The sequence below is a fragment of the Cygnus atratus genome, chromosome Z (assembly GCF_013377495.2).
Source record: "Cygnus atratus isolate AKBS03 ecotype Queensland, Australia chromosome Z, CAtr_DNAZoo_HiC_assembly, whole genome shotgun sequence".
Taxonomy (NCBI): domain Eukaryota; kingdom Metazoa; phylum Chordata; class Aves; order Anseriformes; family Anatidae; genus Cygnus; species Cygnus atratus.
In genome coordinates, this window is record NC_066396.1 from 78,167,784 (window position 1) to 78,193,269 (window position 25,486).

Here is a 25,486-nt window from a genome sequence, read left to right on the forward strand (position 1 = left end):
TGTGTTATACAACTCTTTTTTATTCACCTTGACTTTTATATGTGGGACCCTATGCATAGCAACCCCATAAAGCAAGCAGTGTGCAATAATCTACAGGCTTCCAGCACTGGAATTACTACAGGCATTACTACTCCCTATATGCAACCACAATATCATTTTTCTCTTTGCTTTACCTTATCCTTCTTTTGTTTTTCATCCTGGTATATTATCCAGTGCTCCCCATCATTACTGTAAGCAAGCTTGTAGGATCCCACAAACTGGACATGACCAAAATCTTTAGCTCCTTGAGTAATTATGCCAGTGACCTTTGTAGGGACAAGAAGGTCGACCTAAACAAAACAAGACACAGGAGAACATAATTAGAACAGTTTCACACAAAATCACATCACAAAAAAACCAAAACAGTGCATTGCTCTTTTAGGTGAGATGTTGGCACAATTTAAGACAACTTTCCTTCTCCCTTCTCCAGGTCAGTGTAACACGACAGAGAAATTCACTTCTGTATCACATTTGTTACTCGTTGTTTTTACCACCTCCTGGCACAAATGGGACTATCTTGTACTGTTTTCGATTGTGGCAGGTGCTACACACATTCCTAACAAAAGGGCAGTCTCCGCTGCAACACATTTGCAGCCAAAGAGTGTTCCCTGGTGCTCCAGTTAATCAGAACACAGCATGCCAAAGGGTGATTCCCCAATTCCTTTCTATTTCCTTTACAATGACAGAGACTGTGCTTTATTAAGTCTTTTAAAACATTTGCTATCATACATTTCCTACTGAACTTCTCTCTTTAAGACTCATGTCTTTTTCTACCTCTAAAGCTCTAGCTTTTTCACTCACTGACTTTTTGGAGCTCTTTGTTTTATAATCAGAGCACAAATAAAATTCAAGGCAGGAATCTTAAAGCCTAATAAAATCTGGGCTTTCAAGTATCTCTCACATGGGTCTGCACATTTGTGACGAGTTTTTTTGCACCAGATCTCAACACTAAATATAAGAGATCTGGGCCAGATACCTTGGCTTAAAGTGATCAAGGAACAGAATAGAACAACAGAAATAAATTGATCTAATAACATATTTTTAGAAGAAGAATGGAGGAGTTCCCTATCAGAACTGACATTTTCTGGAAATGTGAAGGTAAAACTTCACATTTCATTCCCTATCCTCCTGCAAAGCATTAAGCCAGTAATAAAAATTAAAAAATAAAACCCAGAAAATAGAACAAAGATCTATTTCAGACAATAAATGGCTGTGAAGCAGTCGGCCTTTTTTAATATTGTCTGTTAAATCAGGCAAGACAGACTAATAGTAAAAAATTACAGTAAAATGACAGAATTGCTGAATTCCAAGAGAAGATGTGGGATATGTTTTTACCAAAAAAAGTTTAAAAGAGAAGGCCAAAGAATTAAGGATCTTTGGCAGATCAAATTCTGAAGACCCAGTCTTGCAATTTTGGGAAACTAAAGCCCTCTGAACAGGCCAGATTTTCAATGAAGATGTAGGGAAAGGGGGAAGAACAGCTGTGAAAGCACAAGAAATTAATAGTGAGAAAAGAAGAAAAAATAAACACGCATAAGAAGTCATGCCAATTCTTTTACGCTGTGGGTACTACAGTTTGAACCCTATAAAGATGAAAATGTGGAAAAGTGTAAGGATGCATTTTTAAGAAAAGAAGATGAATAATGACTGTTCAGAGCAATCATACAAGGAATACTGGAGACATCTGCGCCAACACTTGAAGACAAGTAGCAAATAATGAGTAGGAAATCCTTTCCAGAAAAGGAATAAGCTGAGAAAACATGACAGTAAATGGAAAATGGCATTGCCCAGAGATGGTCCAAGAGTCTTGTTTCTAGCAGAACAAAGGCATTTATTGCCATCCAACAGCAGCAAAGTTGCTCAGAGGAGAAACCCAGAACCCCTGGAGGGTTCCTTCCATTGGAAGGAGAAACTATTTTTGTTTTCTCTTTGCTCAGTGGAGACAAGTAGGGACTGAACCAAGGATCACTCAGAGCAGCAGCCTGCTTTGGATGCTCTCGTAGACTGCTTCCTTCCATAAGGAGCAGAGGAGGCTGGCTTCCATGGGCGAAGTGGGCCTCTGGGAGCTAAATACCGCTAATCAGTTGAGTCTTTTATGAATTAATAAACACCAGTCTCCAGACCTTAATTCCAAATATTTTTTGGAGCTGGAATGAGTAGTCTGTTTTTCAGAAAGGCTGATCTAGTAGAGAATCATTAATTTGACCACACTTTTAGGCCGCATTTGCACTAAATTTCAGAGTCAAATTTAGATGCTGTTTATAAATAATTTTGACATTAACGTTTTCCAAGTGTAACTTCTTTTAAGCAGAGGATGTTTCCTATACTAAAAGTTAATACATCTCCTGCTAACATGAAAAAATGCATCCAAAAAACCAGTTGTTTATTTTTAAAATGTCAAAAGATATGTAAAAGGATTTCACAAATATTTATTTTAACATGGCCATGACATTCAGAGTATTTCTCTTCTCACCGAAATTCAGAACAAGAAAAAAAGTCTTACTTATATTCAGGGGATTTCAGAGGTAAAATCACAATAAATCTTTATTATCACCCAGATCCAGAGTTAATAAAAATGTCCTAGTAACAACTGTTCTGTGCTTACAGGACATATCTATTGGCCTTGTACTCTTGTTCAGAAAAATGATGTGGGAAGCTGGAAAATAATTTAGCATGTTTTTTTTTTCTTTTTTCTTTTTTCCTGAAAGTCTTATTACATAGTAATATGTAGAATATGTCTCTGTGTGTGCATGTTTGTGTACATGTGTCTTATATGAAGAAAAGAGAGAAAGTAAAAAGAAGGCATTAATAGATAGGGTCTGTTCTACATCTTGACAGTACAGATAATAGAAATTGCTGAAGATGGAGAAAAAGAACACAAGGATGCACCCACATCTTTTTCTCTTACTTTAGTATCTTATTTACTTGTTTCTCCATAAGTCAATAAGAAACCTTTGTGTAATAAAGACTCCTTTTAACCCATAATTAAAAACAAAAACAAACAAAAAGCTGTTTTTACTGTGTTGCTTTATTACCTCCTGGAAAGGGTTATAACACCCTTTCTTTTCATCCTTCCTATTGAAAGTACTTTGGAGCAGAAAGGTGAGAAGAATTTACCCCAATTTCTAGGGGAAACATCTGCATTAAAATAACAGAATGTCAGAACTTCCCATCAGGATGCAGCACACATTTATTCAGTTAGTGCAGATTGCAAGTAACAGGCAATCAAACAAATTGCCAGGGAGAGAAGTTGAATTAACACACAACCACTGTGTGCTCTTCAAAGCTGAATGTGATTAACCGGATCAGAATGTGACTTTGGCTTTTTTAGTGCAGCAGAATTTAGAGCGAGGTGGAGGCAATTAGTCTGCGACTGATAGGATCATTAGCTGGTTACACGAAGAACCATGGTGTACAGTTTAATGTACATTCCTACAAGCAGCTGATCAAAATGCAGTTTAACATCTTGTGTCTGGAAGAACTCTCTTGGGCTATAGCTGCTTCCTTTGTAAATATCTATTTCCGACCTTGCTTCAGATGTTAAAGATGATTTAGTGTGATTTAGAGAATTTAAGAAAAGTGCAAAGATAAACCCACCTGAATATGAAACATTTTAATGAACCACTACATGGATGTGCACCGTGAACTGTGTGGCAGTGGGCAGTTAGACACAGAGTGACTAGTACTTCTATTTACACTGTAAGTAGGTCTGCTTGATCAGGGGAGAAGTCACACAAGTGCTCTGTCCCTGCTGTGAGCGGTCCAGAGCTAAAAAAACTTGACTTTCCTTACCTGTCTGTGCAGATGTGCTGAATTTTCATATAAATACCTTTGCAGCTGGGCTCTTAGAGAACTGCAATTAGATGCAGATACCTTCAACTTGGCAACACTCCCTCCTCCCAAGAGCAGGAACATAAGGATATGACACTTTTAGACTTTTGGAACAGCTGCCCAAAAGCCAGTTTGGATTGGCAAGCAGTACAGCATGCACTGTGCTTAAACACAGTTATAATGCTTCTGGACTCAAGCTGTTCCTCGTGGCAATGGCTTGGTTATCCATTACATCAAGAAACTTGGTACATGTGGAGTCAATGCACTACAAAATAGCTGCTATAGCTCTCTGAATATTCCCTCCTCACTCCCAACACACTTTTTCCCTCTTTTACATACTCACTATTGTAGACTGGGAAACCAGTAGGCACAGGTAGCCTACATTTATATGGACAAGCAGCAGAGTGCAATGGGTGAAGATATGCAAAGCAAAGCAATTGATATTTACACCAGGATGCCTACACAGTGTGTGCTACAGTGATTTTACTTCCAGCTGGTCCAGGCAAACTTCTGAAGCATGTCTTTTGGCTTAATTTCATCTGAAAAGAATCTGCATCATGCTCTGTGATGCTCTCTGAAGACACTCCATCATGTAAACCAAAGTATGAAAAGTGGAGACAATCTTAAAAAAATAACTCACTTCCTTGTCTACATTGCAATGTTAGAGAAGAAGAACCCTCAGAATCCAGGGGGCACTGGGTCCTATTAAGCAATGAAGATAATGGTGAGGTGGCTCTCAGCTGACCTTCAGCTCTGCATCTAATCACCTCAGCATTTATAATCTCAGCTTCAATTCTCAGATGCAAAGGAGAGAGATGAAATAGAAGATCTCAGGACTGGTGAGAGTTAAGGTATTGGTTAGTTAATCTGTCTTTTTTAAATAATTATTTAAATAGCTCATTTTAGTCTGCTCCTTATAAAGATGTTTCTGCTCCCAGTATAGCTAGTCCCATGCTCAGTTACTTTTGTGTTTTTGTGGGCTGTTTTTTTTTTATCAGTTATTGCCAGATAACACAGATGAAGTTCTGGGTTTCCTACTCACCAAATAAAAGAGTCCCTTGGAGTAGAAGTACCAGGGATGAGAAGGAAGAAATCTGGGTCCAACATATCTGAACATAAGGGAAACACTGGAAAGGTGTTGCCAGTACCTGCCTGTAAAAGACTGAAAAAGAAGGCCTGCATGGCCTTCTGCATGGCATCTATGTCACCATGATGCAGAGCAGTCTATCATATATGCTTGCCCTGTGAGGAGGTCTGATATATTTTCGTATGCTTAAGGTAATGTTAGACACTCGTGGTTAGCACCTGCATATCACCAAGACAGTCTAATGCCCTTAAGCTCTCCTGTGCAGGTTCTCTACTCTTCATCTAAGACCTTGATTCCCACATTTTTTATGGGAGAAACTGGCATACACAGATTGTTGCTATATGCACTGAAGCCTACAAAAGAGAGTGAAAGGCTTGCAGTGTCTACACCATGAAGTTAGAATTGCAGCTCTCCTTATTGTATTGCACCGGACTTAAGACATTCAGCATTCGCCTCTATGCCCAGTCACTGGAGATAATAGGAAAATTGATGGTGTTACAGTACCTGCTGCAGATGGGTGACATCTATATGCTACTAACAAAATTTCAGCAGCACGTCTTGCTTGTAAACTATGAAGCTTAGCATTTCAGGCTGTTTTCCAAAGGTTCAGATTAAAAAAAAAAAAAAACCACAAAAAAGAAACTACCCCAAACTACAATCCATCACACCTAATTGCACGTAAAAACTTCGAAGAGGAAAAAAAAAAAAAAAAAAGCAACTACACATCCTTGGTTTATTATCAGGATTACCACTGCAGATTCAGAACTAGCAGTTTTGTCAGTATAAACATTTAGATATACACTATGAAGGTAAGTATTAATTTAACTTGAGACAATTGCAGTACAAAAATCAGTTATGAGGCAAAAGGAAGTGCTCTAGAAGAAGCCATAATAATTTGATAGGAATAGGTATTTCAGTGCATTTTCTTTAATATACGTCTAAAAAGGAATTTTACACTTTCAAAATGAAATAAACTACAAATGTATTTACATTTAACTGGGGCCATATTACTTCGTATATGTTTAAAATTAAAATTCTACTCATGTACCTAGGTGGAAATGGATTGTTTTCAGATGAAAAAAGATTAAAGAATGCAATTCTTTTTCTTCCTAAAAATGTGGTGTTTGTTTTGCTTACTTCTTTCTTAATTTAAGTTTAGACTTCAACATTATTTTAACATCATGCTACTATATTTTTAGTAGCTCTAGTCCTGTAGATTAAGGTAATAAATACAACTATTATTTTATTATTTACTCAGATTTGCCTCTTCTTAAAGAACACATTTCCTCTGAGTTGCTTTATAACTGCAGCAACTCCATATAAGAAGCAACATTAGAAAGAATACCATACACCTTCATCTCTCCTCAGTACAATTTAAAAGCTAGAAACTAGGGTATGAGGCCTGTTGCTTGAAATCTGCATGGAGTATCAGAAAATAGATTCCACACTGTTATTCTGAAATCTGGATGCATAAAACATACACAAAGGAGCTCACAATTCATTTCATTTCCATGAGAAACTCCTCAAGTAGCAGCTACTTCTGACATTGTACAGATTGTGTGAATCCTTCATTAATGTACTTACGTACTTGGTAATCGCTATTAGGTATAGGTATTATGGGGAAAGGTATAGGTATTATGGGGAAAAAAGGAAACAGAATACCTGAATTACTATATTTTTTCAGTGTTTTATGAAAAACATTCAGATAAATAATCTATATGATCCACCACACAGCCAGTTTAAGAACAGCATCTATTTCTTACAGAGCAACATTTTATAACCACACTTTAGTAAACCATGACCAATCTCATTTTATTGATATCTTAAATGCCAAAATGTAATAAAATAAAACAAAACTTTAGCCTTAGGATCTGGATTTTTAAGAGCAGCAAGGGGAGCTGCTACCCATTTCCTATGGGAACCTAACACAGTTGATGTTCTGAGGTCACAGAGGCCCTCTGGTAATTCCTGCCTGCAGCACACATGGGATAATGCTGTTTTCATACTGATCCTGCAAACTGGAATGATTTCTGTGAGCGTTGGTAACTCCCACAACTTATCAGAGGGCATTCGTGTGCTAATAGGAAATGGCAATACCCAGCATATCCAGGCCTGAATGTGTTCTGAAGTAAAAGAGAATTTAGCATCAAAGTTATAACATCAGTGATGATTAAATCTATAGTCTTTTCTCATAACGTTGAATGTTTCACACCTGTGTACAACAGTAATTTTACTCAAAATGTGATTAGCGGATTTTAGTAAGGATCACAGTTTGTTGCATTTGTCACTGATGGTCAAGAAACCATTCATTAAACAGCAGTAGCCTTCGTATCTACTTTGTACTATTCAAAGCTTACCAGTCCTTGTGAGGATGACAAGAGATTTAAAAATAGTCCCTTAAATTACGAGTGATTAAGCAGGCTCAGACATCTGGTAGAGTTAGAAGAAGCTTTTGGGTTGCATTACAGGACACTTTTAAAGAGTTGATAAAAAAAATTGTAATACCATTCTGTGCTAGATGAATCAATTGGAGTTCTTGCAGGAAAGCCAAGGACAAAACAGCACTTAGTCATTTAAAAGAATAAAGAGGGGAAAAAAAAGTATGAATACGATCATCGGTAGTTCATGATGAACTACTTACTGAACACTGGTGCAAGCCCCGACTGTGCAGTACAATTCACTTATCCCAGCACCTAGTTCTGGCTAGAAATAGATATGTAAATGTGTAGAAATTTTCATTTGCATTCAGTTCTTCACGTAATGGTACATGTCTTTAAAGGCAAAAGAAGTGTATAAAACTGGATGACAATAAGAAGTGCCCTTCAGCAGTACATTTCTGGAAGATATAATTTAATGTAGTTATTGCTCTACTAATTATAATGATGCTGATAATTTTTGGTCAGAAGTTTTTGAGTATGACTGAAAATGAAAATAAAACACAGGAAAGAACAACTACCAAAGAAAAAAATGAATTAAGAAAAATATCAGTTATTTCTCTTTCTGTTTGTCTTTCCTCCTATGAACAAGGAACCAACCATCCTGAGATGCCAGGTGGGCGTGCTCTGCTGTCTTTGGATTCCGAGAAGAACAAGGAATTCTGCTCCCTTTCCTTATTTTACTAAAAGATATCTCAAATTGATGAGCAAATTTATCTGTAAGATTTCCTGAATGCCTGTCCTGTGGGCTCTGTCCCAGCTGGGGGTTCCCTAATTTTCTACCAAAGACCACTGCTGGGCATCTCAGGTGCTGGAGCTGGTAAAACAGCAGCAGATCCATGGGAAATGCACACAGGAGAAAACTTGAGGAAATGTGGTCTATTTAACAATAAGCTTCAGAATGACACCTGATAACCTGAAATGTGAAGGATGAGGAAGTTAACATTTTATAGCAGCACTTTGAAACAGCATAAGCTTTTCAACAGCAATCAGTAGAAATCTAGTTATTTCAGATTTCATTTGTCTTGAGGCATTTGTCAGTGCATTACGGGTTTTAAACTGAAATCAAAGGCTTTTGATGCAATGACTGGAAAAGCAAAATCCTTCCTTAGAATTGAGTTACTGCAACTTATGCTCAGTTTTCAGTACAGAAAATGATGCAACACCTTTTATTGCAGGACTGATAAATATCTTTGTAAAATGTTAAGATCATAAATGGACTCACCTACACATGAGCAGTCCATTTTATTTTTAAAATGAAAAATAATGTTGGTAATATGGAAGTTCATTATTCACCTGGTCGTTTTTTTCTCAGCTGATTAATAATGTTGCAAATATATTCTGCAGTACATAAAAGTGTCCCAATAATCTATGAGTATGCAGGCTATAGATCAACAAGTAAACTAAAGATAAGATTGCACACAAGATACTGCAAAGTGACTAATAATTAATATAACTAGTGAACTGTTGAAGTACTAACAAAAATCTGCCTGTAAGCAAAGTTGAATCTGTCTAGAAGATAAGTGGGTTTGAGGCTGAAAGTTCCTCCTTGTATTTAAAATCTCTGAGTGTATGACTCTTACTTTTATAGGAAATGAAGCCAAGACAGCATTATTCAGCCATTCTTTTTAAGAATGACTTTGCCCATCTGTCAGCCAGGATTATTATGCATAACTGGTTTCATACAGCTATACTGCTGTAGCAATAAACTAAAAATGTCAAAATTGTGCTACAAGGCTTTGAAAACAACAGTGAGCCCCCCCGTCCACCTCCCTGTCCCTGCAAGTGATAGGACAGGCTTTTGTTCCCAGTGATACACTATTAATAACCTGCAGAAATAAAGAAAATCAGTGCACTGCAATTTAAGAATGTCCTTTGGTAATATATATATATATATTTAATTTTTAGTTAGAAAAGAATTTTTGCAGATTAACAGAAAAAATCAAATTTCTTCTTACTTTAAGACTAAATCACTTGGCACTTCTAAGGCAATAATCATGTGATGTAGTGGCTTGAATACAATTAAGAGGCTTAATAATCTTCATTCTCCAGGACATAAGAAAGATTATCTGTTATCAGTTGAAAGGACATCCTGGAGCTCCTATTAGAGCTTCATAAACAGACCTCTGGTCAAAATAAGAATGGGCTACTGGCAGGATGTATCCAACCCTGGTACTCAGTTCTGTCTTTGATCTGACACAGGTGTATATTCTTGGCTTTCAGAGCACCCTGTAACGCTTATCAGCTCTCTGCACCTACCGCAGAGTGTGTGGAAAGCACCAGGCACAACTGATTCAAGGGATTAACACATTGCTAAAATTGTTGACGAAGCCTAGAGTTATGGGGGAAATTATTGTCCTGTGTCCCCTAGGTTTAAACAATAAGCAAATCACTTTTTACTGAGATAAACAGAAGGAAAAAACAAAAACAAAAACAAAATGTCCAGAGAGAAATGAGACAAGAAATTGTGCTTTTGAAGTAGTTGATGTGTATCTTGGCCACTAGGCCCACAAGGCCTAGTTCAGTTTCTGATCAGGGTAAGAAAAAGTAGGGTTGTGAGAATGGACTTCCACATTCCAGACAAAAGTGACAATTCAATAACTTTCATTTTTACCATCTATGTCATTCTAGAGCTAAGAAACCTTTCCTGATGAAAGCTGCACAATAACTGGTCGATAGGGCAATATCACACAAATTTTCAATGAGGAATTTCGATCAAATGGACTTCCAAACAGTTCAGACACATTTTTTTTATTTATTTTTTTTGCATCCTAGTCAATATGAGAACGTAAGAAAATGTAATGCAAAAGATTTTCTCAAAAATATATCCATCCATCTCAGGCTGCCACACAACCTTATAACAGGATTTTTGATGTTTTTGATTAAGCTAGGAAGCCTAGGCTGAATGAGGTGTGAAACAACTTTCAATCTGAGGACTTTCCACAAGTAACACTGCACAAGACACTTCCAGGGTTATGGAAAGGATTCTGCACCATGGGCTCTTCTTTTGCCACCACCTGTGGCCACCTGTGGTCAGGCAGCAACCAAGGCCTCAGCCGTTTAAGAGTCGTACTGCCCAGTGGACCTTCTGGCAGGTCACCCACACATTTTCTAAGCCTGCTTTGTCTTTTGTACCCTTGTCTCACTCACCTGCAAATGGTTCTTCATCATGCTCTGCAGTGCCTACACTGAAGAAAACAAACAAACCACACGTACATTTTTTTGTAACTTAAACCTAGAATAGGCTCCTATATGTAAAGCCTCTCTAAACCCCTCTGAAATAAACAGAAGGAACTTAATGATCGTTAGTGGCTGTTATAAAGACTCTTAGTGTCTGTGACATACCACTGGAATGTAATTTTGTAAATTATTATTAAAGTATTAAATTATGCTACCACCATTTCCAATATAGGTAGCTAACCTCATGCTTACTGCTTCCTATGCTTAACATACAAAGGATTTTGATGTCAGCAAGTGTTATGTCATGTTCACACTGAGTAGGTTAGTAAAAACACTTTAATCATTTTTCAATATATGAAGACAAATTAAGTGACAAAATTCCCTGGCAGTACTTTGGCTACACCTAATTGTAACTACTGTTTTTGAAAAATAAAAAAACTACTTTTTTTTTCTGAGCCAAAGACGGTAAAAGAGAAATATATAGCTCTGGCTAGAAAAGTCAACCTAGTTCTTCCGAAGACATAACTATTTTATATAGTAAACAAGGTTCAAACCCAAAGAAAACCTTTGGGATTCTGAAGAATATCTGAAGCCGAATATTTGCAATATTCTACATTTGCACATACAAACAGGCAACCCCTACTGACATCTGATACAGCTAACAAAGAGCTACAGACAAAGCACTGAGGGTAAGGTCTGGTCTACCAAAAAACAGCAGAAAGGTAGGAGATGATCAATTAATTATTAATGAAGTTGAAATCTTAACTTAGGAAGTTTTGAGTACAAACATACACAGAAAGAAGTCTGTGAAATCTTTGCATTAAGAAATCTAAAAAGAAAGTATTTTCAGCTCTGAGCAATGTTTTTTTACCTGTAGATCCACCAGATTTTGTTTTCATTTTTGTTTTTCCTTGTGTTCCCAGTGTTCCCATCCCAAAGATTAATCTTTTAAATGGCTCCTGCAGCCTTTGCTCTGTCAGGTAGGTACAAGTCTAATTTATTAGAGCCTACTTCTTACTGTCAAAAAAATCTACACTTTTCTGGAAGGCTTGGAAGAAAGGGAAATTTTCAGTCAGCTTCAGGCATGTGGAGGATGTTGTGACACATCCATTTTCATACTTGGATGGTTAAAAAATAATTTTAGAGGTGTAAATCAGAAATAAACCTGAACACCTGCCAATTGCATCTACCAGTAAAAAGTCTAGATAAAAACATGTCAATATAAATTAACTTCTACTAGAAAGCAGGGTATTATATTGGCTGGCAGACAGAAATAAAAGATCTTTGGCTTATCGCTGAAATACACTGCCTGTTAAGCATAGTTTCCTATCAAGAATTCAAGTAAAAAATTACCCTTATGCAGTTTACAGCTTTTCTCCACTGACTGTAAGTAGATGTTTCTCACTCATGCATTTCTGTTCCACAGAGTGGACGGCTTCCTAACTATTTGCTCTGTAGGCAGCAGAAAATATACCTCAATTACTACAAAGCAAATCAGCGGTAATTTGCATACTGACTTGCAACACATTATTGTGCTTATGCCAGATGACTCTGTAGAAGGACATAATTTTCAAATGTGCTATGGCATTCAATAATGAAAATATTAATTTTTCACACACACACATGAAAAATATTTTAAAGAAACATGGGCATTAATATAAAGGTGTTTCTTTGTCATTTTTACAGGAATCTTAAGTATTTTTCTGTACTGATAGATTCCCACCACTTCTTCTCAAAAAGGACTTGCCAAGCTGAGGAGAAAAAGACACTCCTAAGGTTATACACACAGTGGATGTAACTGTTTCATTTTTACCTAATGCTATGCGTTGAACTGACCAGATTTAAAGCTTTAATGAAACTGGGTGGCAGTATTTCGTTCAGAGTAAGCACCGCCTTGCATTTCATCTGGGGTTAAGGAGCATCCTCGTGTTAGCCCTAACCCCCCACATAAGCACACTGCTTTATGAGTACGAATGTGGTTACACCCACCAGCTTCGATGAAAACCCTAGCTCTGGGCACTGCACGCACCCATAAGCACGAGAGATCCTGAGTTCACACGCAATTACCAGCTCAGTGATCCTGACCTGCTTGTATTACAGGCCAGAGATCCCACCCCGAAAAAAATACAGGTCATCCCCACAAAACTTGAGTTTTAACTTTGATATTTCAACCTCTTTGAACTGCAAAGACATGAGACAGATGAAGCTTCTCCTACCTATACTTTGACTTTAGAAGCCCCTTATCAAAATGGGGATTGAAAAAGGCACCTAAGGGTTACCCTGATTTAAAAATACTTTGTGATTCCCCGTGGCAAACAGTCCATACTCTATCTTGAGCAAGAACAACAGGGAAGGCTGAAAAAAAAAAATCCACTACAAAAAGTGTTGGTTTTCTTAATATAAAGAGGGTGCTTTGTGCACAGCAATGGTTTTGCTTAGAATCATAGAATCATAGAACGATTTGGGTTAGAAAGGATGCAAATAATTTCTAAATTAAACAAGAAAAAAAATACTAATGTGTTATTTCCCAGCATTTCCAGAATTACCACTGCAATCAGGTTGTATGAACCCTGATAGCATCTACTATATTCAGAAATTTATTTCTAAGGATGAGATGATGATCCTATAATGACAACATGATTTGAACTTTGGTTTGAAAGCGATACTTGGTGCATATGTCTGTAATTATGCTGATGCATAAGAGCATAAAGGTGAGAGGTTAAATCAGAGCTGAGCACTTGGGCTTTCAGAGTTATCTTCTCCTCTTTGTTTCTTGGCTTCTATTTCTGACTGCACATTCAGCTGCAAAAGGGAGCCTTCAAGAAAAGCAGTCTTTGCTTCTCCCAACAATGCACATTCAAAATGGGCAACTGCCATGTCGAAATCAAACAAAAACCAAACAAACAACCAAACAAAACCTACCACACAATCCCTTCCATTTTCTTGGGACTTCTTGTAGCTCATGCAAAGCCCCCTTGGCTTTGGTGGCAGGTGAAATTATCTGCTGGCTGAAGTCTGGCTGCGTTTCTATTGCTCAGATGCCAGCCGGAGCCTTAATACTGGCACAGATTCGAAATAGCTTTTCTTTGAGATGCTGTTGGAAGGCACCAGCTCCTGACAGCAGGCAGGAGGAGCAGCCTGCAGGGACTCTTGCTGGCTGCAGCGCAGCAGAGCATGGCGAAGCATCGCAGACACGTGCGGTAACAAGGCATGTGACTCGCTCCTGATGCTGCGCAGCCGACTCGTGCAGGGCTCGTTGAAAACTAAAAAAGTAATTCTGAACGAAGTTTTAGAGGATGACCTTGGCTTTTAATAAGGCAGATCTTTCAGAGCATTTGCATACACTTCTCTTTTGTATGCTGAAAGTCCCTTGAAGTGAAAGGGTTCTTCCGTTATATAAATATGCATACGTATATATACTTACATAGAAGTGTATGTTCAAATTTCTTCTTAAGGGTTTTAATATTTCCTTAACTGTGAAGATGTTATTTGGGTTACATGAGCATATTCACAAACACAGCCCTTATTTCAATTCTCCATCAAAATTCTGAATTGTGAATTATTTCCCCACCCTTTCCGTAGCTTTTTGTGTCCCAACATCAGGGTGTTTTATATATCTGTGTGTGTGTGCATGATAAATTCAACTGTGATCAGGTTGTAAATACATGTGGAAGAAGAAGCAAATTTTAAAAAGAAAAACGTTGCTGACAACAAGTAGGAAAAGTAAATTTCCCAAAGTACAGAAAATCATAGGCTGGGATACACAGTGTAGGTGACCTAGTGAAAAAAAGGCTATAAAATTCTACAAGATTATGTGGTTGATGTAACTGGGGCACTTGTAGCTAAGAGCTCACAACCATAACTTGGGTAAGTTCCATTTGCATTATGGTGCCAATGACAAGGACATTGGATGATATTAAGTACCTCGTATTAGTCACCAAAGTCACATGAAATATTAAAAACACATATTCACATTATTTTATTTAGTCCACATTTCATGTTTTCTTCTGCAGGCTCTGGATGTCATAGCCATATAGTATAAAACAATGCAGTTGCACTTAGAAAGTTTAAAATAGCTGCTAGTGCTTGGTTTTGGAAAAAACAAAAAAAACAAACAAAACAAACAAACAAAAAACATCAACACAAAATTACAAAGGAATAAATATTTTGCACAGGCACAGGGCCTTTTCATGTCCCAGCATTTGCCAATACTGGGGTAAATAATTGAGCCTGAGAGCTTCAATGTGGAATTTCTGGAGAATATTTGTGATGACAGCTCCTGCCCCTGAGCACCCACAGTGACAGCACATGTAGTGAGCAGACAGTTGACACCTTACCTGACAAGTTCAAGCTATTCTACAAGTTTACGGTTCAATTTTATTAGAAATGGACTATCACCTGTCAGGGCAGCTCCATTTTCCCAGTTTCTTAATTCTTCTTATTTTTTGACTTGCAGAAGTCCTGGGTACATCTAAGAGCAACAGGAGCCAGTCTTGTGCTGGCCTGGTAGCTATAACTATCAGTGCTTCAGCATACCATGGAAGTAGTGCATACTGCCAAAATTAACAGCATGATTTTCTTTCTAATATCAGTTGGCCTCATAAGATATGTCTATTTTCTCTGCAAAACTTGTCTCAGCTACATTGTCATTGATGCATGCAAAATATATGCTATTTGTTATGCACATCCATGCTTCCTCATACATTTTGGAATACTGAACACTTTCTTTTATCAATGTCTTCTGCACCAGTTACATTCCCTTCCTTTATCATCCCACCCACTCTGACTTCTCTAAAAAATGAACAAAAATAATTTGGGCCAAAGAAAGACAAAAATAAGATTTTGTAGAATTTTACTGAAAATGCATTTAACCTGTTGACAAGTGCATTTAAACCTAACTCACATCAGGTGCACCTTAAAATTTACCAGCATGACAGCAAGAAATGTACTGCGTTCCACACAGATTGTATTTCATTTGCTCATCGTGCCCATAGTTTCTAAGGCTGGGTATCAGAGAAGTTAGGTTTATTTCTGTAAAGCAGCTGAAATGCAATGATCCCAGAGAAATATGGAACTAATCTCTTTGAAAAGAAAGTGCTGAACTAAAAGAAATGAGATGGGGCTTGCTAGTATTTTTATGTGTTACTTACTGGAGAGCTCTGTAATATACTTTTTTATCTGCACAAACCCCTGGAATAACAAGCTTTTTCTAAACAGAAAATCAAAACATTAAGAAGGGATGTGACATCCATTTTTCTCTCCCTAAGTGCTGATAATTTTATCTCTACCAAGTTGCTGTTCTAATTGTTCCAAGGGTATCATGTCATAAAAATAAGGTTCATAGTTATATACACAGTCCAATCCTAGTTGGCATCTGTTATCAGATAATCCTGAAATTGGATCCAGGAAGGTTTTCCTGCCATGCAGCTGATTGTAGATGGAGATATAATAAGGGCTTACCAGCTTCTGAAAGTTCTTATGAATGTTAAGAGCCACAGAATGCCCCTGCATCTGCCAGCTTGAGGCTATGGGTATTTTGCAGCTGGCTTGTTCAGTTTTTGCTCACAAACAGTAACAGGAACAAAAGTAGATCTTTTTAAATTGTTCCTCTTCATTGTTCCCTGTGGAAGTCTCTTATCGGAATGGAGATGGGAAATACAGCGTGGCCCCTCTGGAGCGAATAGAGGCATAAGGGATGGAGGTCAGGAACCTGCATTGTCCTGGGGAGTAGCAGGTCAGCATTGTCCAAGGCTCCTATCCACTGTTATAGACATCGTCGCATCAGACAGCATCTCATGGTCCTCTCTTTGCACTGTGCATCTGGTGTTATCCCATTCTCATATGCCATTTCCTCACTCTGAGCAGGAATTCTCTGTTCTCCTCACAGCTGCAGGCTGAGACCAGGCCCAGTCTGTTCTCCTAGGCACAGCTGGCCTCAGCACCCTGTCAACATAATTTCTTTCCTATCTCCTTTGAGAACCTTTCTATTAGGCAAAAAGCATTGATTAAAATCTCAGAAATGGGTAGAGAGACCACTGATGCAGAAACCTGAGACCATTTGAGCTGACAGATATCTCAGTGATGGAAGAAGAGGCAATCTGAAACTGGATTACTATAGGTAAAGAGTTATACAAGAGTCAGCGAAGAAGAACATTCTCACAGAGTAAGCATCCTGCTGCTGCAGACCTGAAAATCTAAGGAGAGGGAGAGACCTGCTAATACATGTTGACCTGATACTTTCATTCTATACTCCTATACTACTAAGGTTCTAGAGAAATCTCTTTTTTTTTTTTCCTACTGCTCTAAATCAAACTGTAGATAACAACCATCATGCCTGATGGGTACAGGAGCAGTGGTTTCATCACTGTGGCATTCCGCATAATGGTGGAGTATTTTCCTATTGCAAATATCATCCTCTCCAATTGGTATGAAAAATTCTGTGAGTTAAATCCCCATAAAATACAAGCAATATGATGAATTATATTTACGATGATCTGAGTTGATTTAAAAAGAAAATATTCTTCCATCCATAACATTTTAAAAATAGCATTTCAAAACAGTGCACATATATCAACTGTGCTTAGGTTTGTCTCCCATCTGCAAGCTGATGCACGGAACAGGGAGACAGGGAACCTTCTTTTGCCTTTTGCAGGTGTGATCTTAAATTACTGTAGTTTTCCTGTGCTCCAAAGGGGAATATATTGTGTCTTATTCTCAGTTCCCAAAAGCACACTGATTAGCCTTGCATGTCTCTTGTTCCACTGCTACCATCTGACACAAAGCTGGAAGCTGTTGTAGCAGCTAAAACACCAGTGACAGGCACAAAACAAAGGTTTAGTTCCCACAGCTGCTCAATTAGGAGCATTCTTGTCAGACTGTCTATTTTTTTTTATAATTTGTCTCCAAAACAATCTCACCAATGAAAGGTAGCAATATAAAAATCTAGTCCTCTTTGTGCCTATTGCAATCTGCTTAATTATGTTAAAAATTATTTTTTTCCTCCAAAGAGGAATAAAATCAGCAGTTTACTTCTTAAAGGGAAGTATTTAAAAAGTGTTATTTGCTAGTTTTTACTTACTGCTTAAAATGTGTTATACCAAGCTCACCACTACAAACCTTCCTTCAGAGATATGAATTTTAGAACGTTCACTTGCACTGAAGCACAGACGAGAGATATGCTAACACGAGCAGAGATTAAATACCTATTACTCCATTTGATGGTTAAGGTAATGAACTGAGGCATTGTAAAAGAGAAATTGGTTATGATGTAACATGCTGTAACTGGTTTCCCTGATATTGAACTGGTTGTGTCAGAAACAATTATTTTTCCCCAAGTTATGTGTGTTGAGCTAGTGAATGTAGACTTCTCAGGCTTCATAATTGTGCTTCTTTTTTGATATATAAGCTTTAAATGCATATCAGTGTGGAATATTTACAGTATATGCACCATGACTGATTTAAAATCTTGACATCTGGCTGCATTGTGATTGCATAAATATAGAAGTGCTGAAACATCACAGATTGTTTGCCTAGCTGCAGCGATAAATACTGATTAGCAATAAATGACTCCACTGTCACGGATGCATTGAGCACTGCTTCCAAACCAACATGCCTACAACTTGTACCTGCCCAAAGCAGGGCGGCGCCTCGCATTATAAAAAAGAAATATCTGCCCCCTACTTTCCCATGATTTTCATGAATCATCGCGGAAGGACTTGGAAAGTGCTGTGGTAGAGGAGCATCGGAGTCACAGAGACAGCAGATACCTACCTGGACAAGGGAAGTCCATCTGCAAGGCACTGGTCTAGGGCTAGGGTGTGTGAATGCAGACGTTTGGTTGTTTTAAGGGGATGTAATATCCACATGAAAATTTTGGCAGGATGTTTGGCAGGATGTTGGCAACATGATTCTGGCTGCTGCCGTTTCAAGGCAGACTATATTCCTGTTATCTTACTATGAATTATTTTTCATGGTAGGGATATTGTACTGGACTTTTCTATAGTAAGGCAGACTTATCATTTAACATGAGTATGTCACCTGTGCTGCTTTTCACTGGTAAAATGTTTAAAAGATTCTTCCCTTTTTTCTTCTTTCTTTGAAGTGACATACTTAAATTATAAAATCAACATGCACCTCAGGATACCCCAATTCCCCTTCTAAATCCCACAATTTTGGTGTGGTTTGTAGGAGTGCAAAGGCGTGGATTACAGCTATTGCGCAAAGCCTCTCTATGAATTTGAAAAGAGATATGCCTTCAGTTGACAGCATTTTTTTTTCCCCTCAATTGGATAACTGATTTAATTTTTACTCTGGCAACGTGACCAGTGCATGACTGCAATGTGTCATCCAGTATAATGCAACACATCGGATCGATGAATCTGAACATCATCTAAGGCTTACATATTTTCTCCAGAGCCACAGAGACACCACTTCATCCCCTGCAATGCAGCTGCTCAAGAAGGACTCATGAGGTCTTGCAATATGTTCCTAATTCCCAGAGGAAGCTGGCAGCAGCCACAGTCACTCTGAGCTTCAGACCCTGCTAACTTAGTTCTCCAGCCAAGGAAAACAGGCAAGCCACTTTTCCTGCAGAGGTGTTGTGAGCTGAATGGGGAAAGATTTCAGTCTGCAAAGCTGGTGGAAATGGGTAATTGAGCTTGTGCTCGGAACTCCTCACTAGGTCATTCTATGGGAACCTGAATTTTTAACAAGTGGCTTCTTCAGACTCAGGTGCTCTCAGAAAGGCAGAGCTGGCTAAAATATCCTTTAGAGCCCTTGGGCACTGTTTGCTGGCACTGTTTAGAATATGGAATATATAGAATATACCTCTGAGCAGATACACTCAACCAAAACCAAAAGAAAGCAGAGCCACTGCTAGACCTTGCTCAGTATGGGGGATGGAAAACATAGATGTACTAATTGTTATGTGTGTATAAAATGAAGTAAAAATAAAATGAAAATGCATTGATAATGCTATTATGTTAAATTAAAAAAATATGTATTTCTGTATTTGTTGAAATTTGTAAAAATGCATATTGGCATAAATATGTACTAATATGGACATGCGTACAAGAAGTAATACAGAATAAATGTGATGAAAAGATTAATCCCAAAATAAGGGATCAAACATGAATTTGCAGCATCCATGCAAGATCAAAAAAAAAAAAAAAGTCTTATAAGCAACACTTTCTTCCTCTTTCCTTGTTCGTAACACATAACTTTTTCTACCTCACCGTGCCCCACCATTTCAAGTGATGACAGGAGCAGACAATTTATAAGCATCTGCTTAGTTTTTGCTGGGTGGACAAGGTCTTTACTTGCACGGCATCTGCCTGCTGCCTCTTCTGCTCCTTATCAGATTCCCCCACCCTCCCCCCCGCCCCCCCGCCCCCCCCAACCACTAAGCCACCTTATATTGTTTCAGTGGAAAGTTAGGCATTCTGTGTTATCTCATGATATCTTAACCTAAATCACACGTTTTTGTTACTCTGAGCTTCAGTTAATACAACGTGCTTTCACCTCGATCAGTGTGAAACAAAGCAGAGTGAAGCGTGTTTCAGGTTCTGAGTGAAGGATTCCTATGAGCTGTCACGAAAGACTGAAGCTCGTTTCATGAAGTTACTTTTCAGTACTTTTCACAGTGCTCATGTTTCTAAATTCACTCAAGCTGTTTTCCCTGTGACATTTGTAATTGAACACCAAATTCTACATAAGCCATCCCTATTTTTATAGTGTGTTCTGACAATGATATTTTACAACTGTTATTAAGGCAAGTGGATTTAATAACAGTGTCTGGCACTAAAAGAGCCGTGCAGATTTGAGTAATCAGATTTTAAATCTCTATTCCTGCCCTCCATTCCCCGCTAACATTTATGGTGGACATAGCTAATTATGTTCTATGCCTTGATTACTTACTCATCTATGTACCACAAACATGTTTGGATGTTGCAGTAAATTAAGCTTTTTGTACATAGCTTGCTATCAGCAAGCTTGCCAATTATTCTCCAGCCATTTATTTAACCAGGCTGAAAAATATTGTCACTTATACAAATCAAAGCTACTGTCAGTACCTTTAAAGTTTCATATACCATTAGTAACACTTCAAAATCCTTCCACGGAAAACCCTCTTTTGTCCATTTACATAGTTGCTCTTTTATTCCTTTATAAAGTGTAAACTTCTCTGCTCAATTTTACTTAATAAGAGAAACAATATTGTGAAGATCACTTGACAGTCTCACACATAAAGTTAACTGAAGAGTTTAGAAATATTGATAGTAAAATGATTAGGTAACAGCAAAAAGTGGCTACCCACTTAATTGCTTACATAGGTAATTCATCCTATGTTGAAGCTACTTCAGCCATTTAATGAAAGATACAGTACGGTGCTTGACATGAAACAAATAAAAATCTAAACAAGAAGACATGCTTATAGACCTTGGGTACTTATCACACTTTTCTAATGCAGTCCTTCTTGGCCATCTGACAGTGCCTGAAGGACTTCTTTACAGTACAGTGTCATGGATGGAACCAACAGATCTGCTAAAACAGCTCCAAACACTCTGTATTATCTGTCCCTACTGGTAATTGCCCTGGCTGCCAACTCCCAAGATTTTCTCCATTTTCTGAGGGCTAGCTGGTAATGTGATTTGGTGATTTCAGAGGAGAACATACTGGAATAACACCATTCTTGGCATTTAAATTATTGTGTAGAAATATAATTCAGGTTATTACCCTAAGAATACTGAAATCAGATCAGTTGCATAATTACATAAAAATAACTTAAAATAAAAATATCGAACGAGAAGCTGAGGTACTCTTATCTCACCTGACTTCTTTGTTCTGAAAGGTGGGCTTCTAAACAACACTAATTGAGTAAATTCAGTGAGTAGAGAGTCAATAGAGAGGAACAGCCTCCTCCAGAGCGCTGCTCATTCTGTATCTCTCAGTTATCTCATGAAAGCACAAATTACTCTTTGGAAGTGACTCTCTTTAAGAGAGATGACTCAGATGGAGCGACAGTGACTTGCACAGATTCTGCTAAAAAATACAGATGCAACTGTTCATAGTAAGGAGTCATACTTGAATGAAATCCTCACAGGATTACAAAACAGAGTAAATTCCATTGTAAGTTGCAGAAACAGTTGTAGGATGTGATTCTGCAGCAATAAAGCTGAAAGTCCTATAAAATCAGAGCAGCATCCATATAGCTGATAAATCAGTCTTTTGTCACTATTTATGAGACAACCAGATCATGCAAGCTGAGTGCAGAAAACTACTTTGACTGACACAACACAGAGGCACATGCCCCCTGTTTGTCACGAAGCACTGAGGATTTACTTCCAGCTACATGAGAGCAATTTTTGAAAGCAGTTCTCCAAACAACAGAATTACACAGAGATCTCAGAATAAAATAAATAATAATAAAAAAAGATTAATGAGGTATCACTATTCTGTCCCCACATTCCTGTTCACTTTATTTTTTCTCTATTTTGACTTGTGCTCTCCTCTAGCTCTCGTCCCTTCATGTGTATGGTAGATGTCTCTGCAGAAGACTGACATAAGAGCACAAGCTGGACCAAGAGCCCTGAACTCTGCCTCCAAAAGTGGCCAAAAGCGGATAGAAAAGACAAAGTACATAAGTTTCAGCCTGATACACCTGCATTTTCCATTAATTTTCAGGTAAGGGAATTCCTTCAGTCTAACGTGTTTTGTCTATTTAGTAATTTTAAAGGGTTTTCTTCCTGTAAGGGCTGAATGAGTTCTCGTCCAGTCTGCCACTGAATTCAAATCAACCTCTCACAGCCACAAAACCATTAGTCAGAGTTTCTCAGGTCTATCAAGCATGGTGTAAACCACCCAGTAGTTTGTTTTTTTTTCATTAATCTGACTCCCACTGTTGATGTTCTCTACTTCTTGTAATGGGAGATCTGTTTTTTGTAGTTGTCTCTCATATTCCTTATAACATGACTGTTTTCCAGGTGGAAATTAAGTCTACTTCATCATCAAGTACCTACTTTCAAGTATCCTTGTTCATCTCTCTTTTTTTTTTTTTTTTTTTAGATATAGCTCAGGAAGGGAACTAAACAAGTGTATAACCAAGTAATTAAGAAAGACAGTACAGTTAGTCCAAGGTGAGACAAACAACTTTTATCTATATTTCTCTCCAGTTGTCTTAACCATTTACCCTTTCACTTAATCTCTGTGCAAGCACTTAAGACTCAACTGTGATGTTGAGTCACACACACTTTCCTTATCTATATAGAGCGGGCAGTATTTCATTATCCGCTAATGGGCAATACAGAGAAGAAATGGGGTGCAGAAGGCATAAAATTCCTACATGCTCAGTTCATACAGCCTGTAAGTAGCAAGTGTAATAGGCTCTAGAGAGGTCAATGCTCACTTGTAATGGGGATATGCTTCTTGTTGCACAAACCTGACCCCCCTCTCTAGTCTTCACTTTACATTATTTTAATAAGGACAGATTAGTAAAGGAGGCACTGAAAGGATGATAGGGCTCTGTGCTATGGCAAACACTGTGGTACTTGCTAGTCACCATCAATGGTAAGATTTTATACTCACTGCAATTTTGAATGCAAGTACTTTTAGCTACTAGTTTTTGTTGTTGTTGGTTTTTTTTGTTTTGTTTTGTTTTGTTTTTTTCCTCCTTGCTTTGGCAGTTATGGTTTAGATACTTAATTGCTTCATAACATATATAGAGAGAACAAGTCTTATGAGGAGCAGCTGAGGGAGCTGGGGTTGTTTAGCTTGGAGAAAAGAAGGCTCAGGGGAGACCTTATTGTACTTTGCAATTACCTTAAAGGAGGTTGTAGCAAGGTGGGGATCAGGCTCTTCTCCCAAGCATCAAGTGATTAAGATTAGAAGAAATGGCCTGGAGTTGTGCTAGGGGAGATCCAGGTTGGATTAGGAGAAATTTCTTTACTGAAAGGGCTGTTAGGCATTGGAACAGGCTGCCCAGGGAAGTGGTTGAGTCACCATCCCTGGAGGTCTTCAAGAAACATATAGATGTGGTGCTTAGCATGGTGGACTTGTCAGTAGCACTAGGTTAAAGGTTGGACTAGATGATCTTAGAGGTCTTTTCTAATCTGAATGGTGCTATGATTCTATTATTCTACAATATTATGAGTTTTCTTTAAGAGAATAGAAATAGACAATATTTTCCAGAAGAACTGACAGTGATGGCTACCAGCCACTGCTGCCTACAATTCTAAGAAAGAAATATTCATGGTTTTATTCTGTCAGGAAGCAAAGATCGTGTGCTGTCTCCAGCAACAAGAAGGACTAAGTCAGACCAAAACTGATCCCAGTATCCTGTTTGTGACAGCTCTAAAACTTAGGAAAACTAAAAAGCACTTTTTGCCCCTGGTAGAATGACCTTCCTATATCTGGTTGGTTTAAGGACTTTCTGAAATTGTATCTGAACAATCACTTATCCTCCATGAATTTACTGAATCTGTGATGAGCTTACTTATATATTTGATCTCCACAAAATTCCACAGCATATGGGATGTTTACTTTATTTCTATAAACATACTGACTGCTAATCTCATGTGCCCTTACTTAATTCTCATGTTGTGGAGAATACCACATATTCCATTCCCAATGGTGCAATTTCTTTGCGCCATTACTTTTTTTTTTTTTTTTTGTTATGTTACATACCAAGATTTGTCTCAAATCAAACATGGAGGTGTATGACTAGTGACTGCAATGCATAATATGGATTACTCCCAGGCATTATCCCATACACTCTGGCAAAACCATATTGAAATAACTACCAGTATTTACACTGACTTTGCTACAGTCTGGGTAGTGCTTCTGGTACTTTGTTTTGAAACATCACAACATTAATTCTCGTATTTAATTCAAAGAGTAAAGATCAGCATTCAGCCACCCACATATGAACCAGAACCCATATATACTATTTGGCTTCTTCTTCTTCTGCCTCAAGTAGACATTGTTTATCTTGGGTATTAACTGTTCTGTAAAAAATAATATTCTATGTTAATGTAATAAGTTAGCTAATGCCTCTTCCTGAGCTGTAAAAACCCTACCAAACTGCTGCTACAGTCTTCTGTGGGCAATGTGGTCCTGAAGTTGGTGTAATAAACTAATTAATGGTACAAACTTATAGAAGTGTCTGTTTTTATTTTTATCCCTGCTATGTGATGATTAAAATCAAGTGGGGTTCATTGAAGAGATCTGCATTTTATAAACATTGCTTTTGTTAGAAATGTGGCATTGACTTGTCTTTTCAAGCGTTTCTCTTTAATCTGTGCAATAACGGGGTGATATAATGTAAAGTGACAGATGACCAAATTGTCTAGAAAGCTCCTCATAGAAAGTCTCTACTCCAGTTTTTAAGACCACACAGCCTAAATGGCTGAAGTGCAATGCTGAAGTGAGATTTATAGGTCTCTAAAAATGAGGAACAGATTAAATTTGAATAATTAATTTTAATGTTTTCATTTATTTTCTTGTGCATTAAACTTTAACTTGCTTATATCTTTTAATGCAAGAAATAAAATCTAATTCCCAGAATTCAGTTCTCATTTCAGTCAAAATAAAATGGAAAGGCTCATGCAATGCAGGAGGACTGCAATGTAAATTGATTAGCCACAATTTCCAACTTCTGTGTGAGCTTCCATAATAGATGACAGACTTTTTTAAAATCACAGAGTTAGATGTTGGCTTACATTTTATTCAACATGAGAACATTTATTTCCAATAGTTTCATTTTTTTTCCAGAATGCTAATACTCCATTTGAAGTTTGACTTGTCAGAGGGTCAGAAATACAACGCTGTGGTCCTTCACTATCTATCCTCTTTTGCCCCAGTAGGAGGAGTCATTATTGTTTCAATAGAACTAAAAACAGATAGCATTTTATGACAGCTTCAC

The 25,486-nt window shown here is 37.8% G+C and overlaps 1 protein-coding gene across 2 annotated transcripts in view; it reads right to left on the reverse strand.

Moving 5' to 3' along the window:
• The window catches only part of EDIL3 (EGF like repeats and discoidin domains 3), a 269,638-nt gene that overhangs the window by 13,931 nt on the left and 230,221 nt on the right, over window positions 1-25,486 (reverse strand). For both annotated transcript variants that reach the window (XM_035563213.2, XM_035563212.2), the window contains one exon: window positions 174-329. In XM_035563213.2, coding sequence (XP_035419106.1) covers window positions 174-329 — 156 coding nt within the window. The remainder of the gene's footprint in view (window positions 1-173; window positions 330-25,486) is intronic.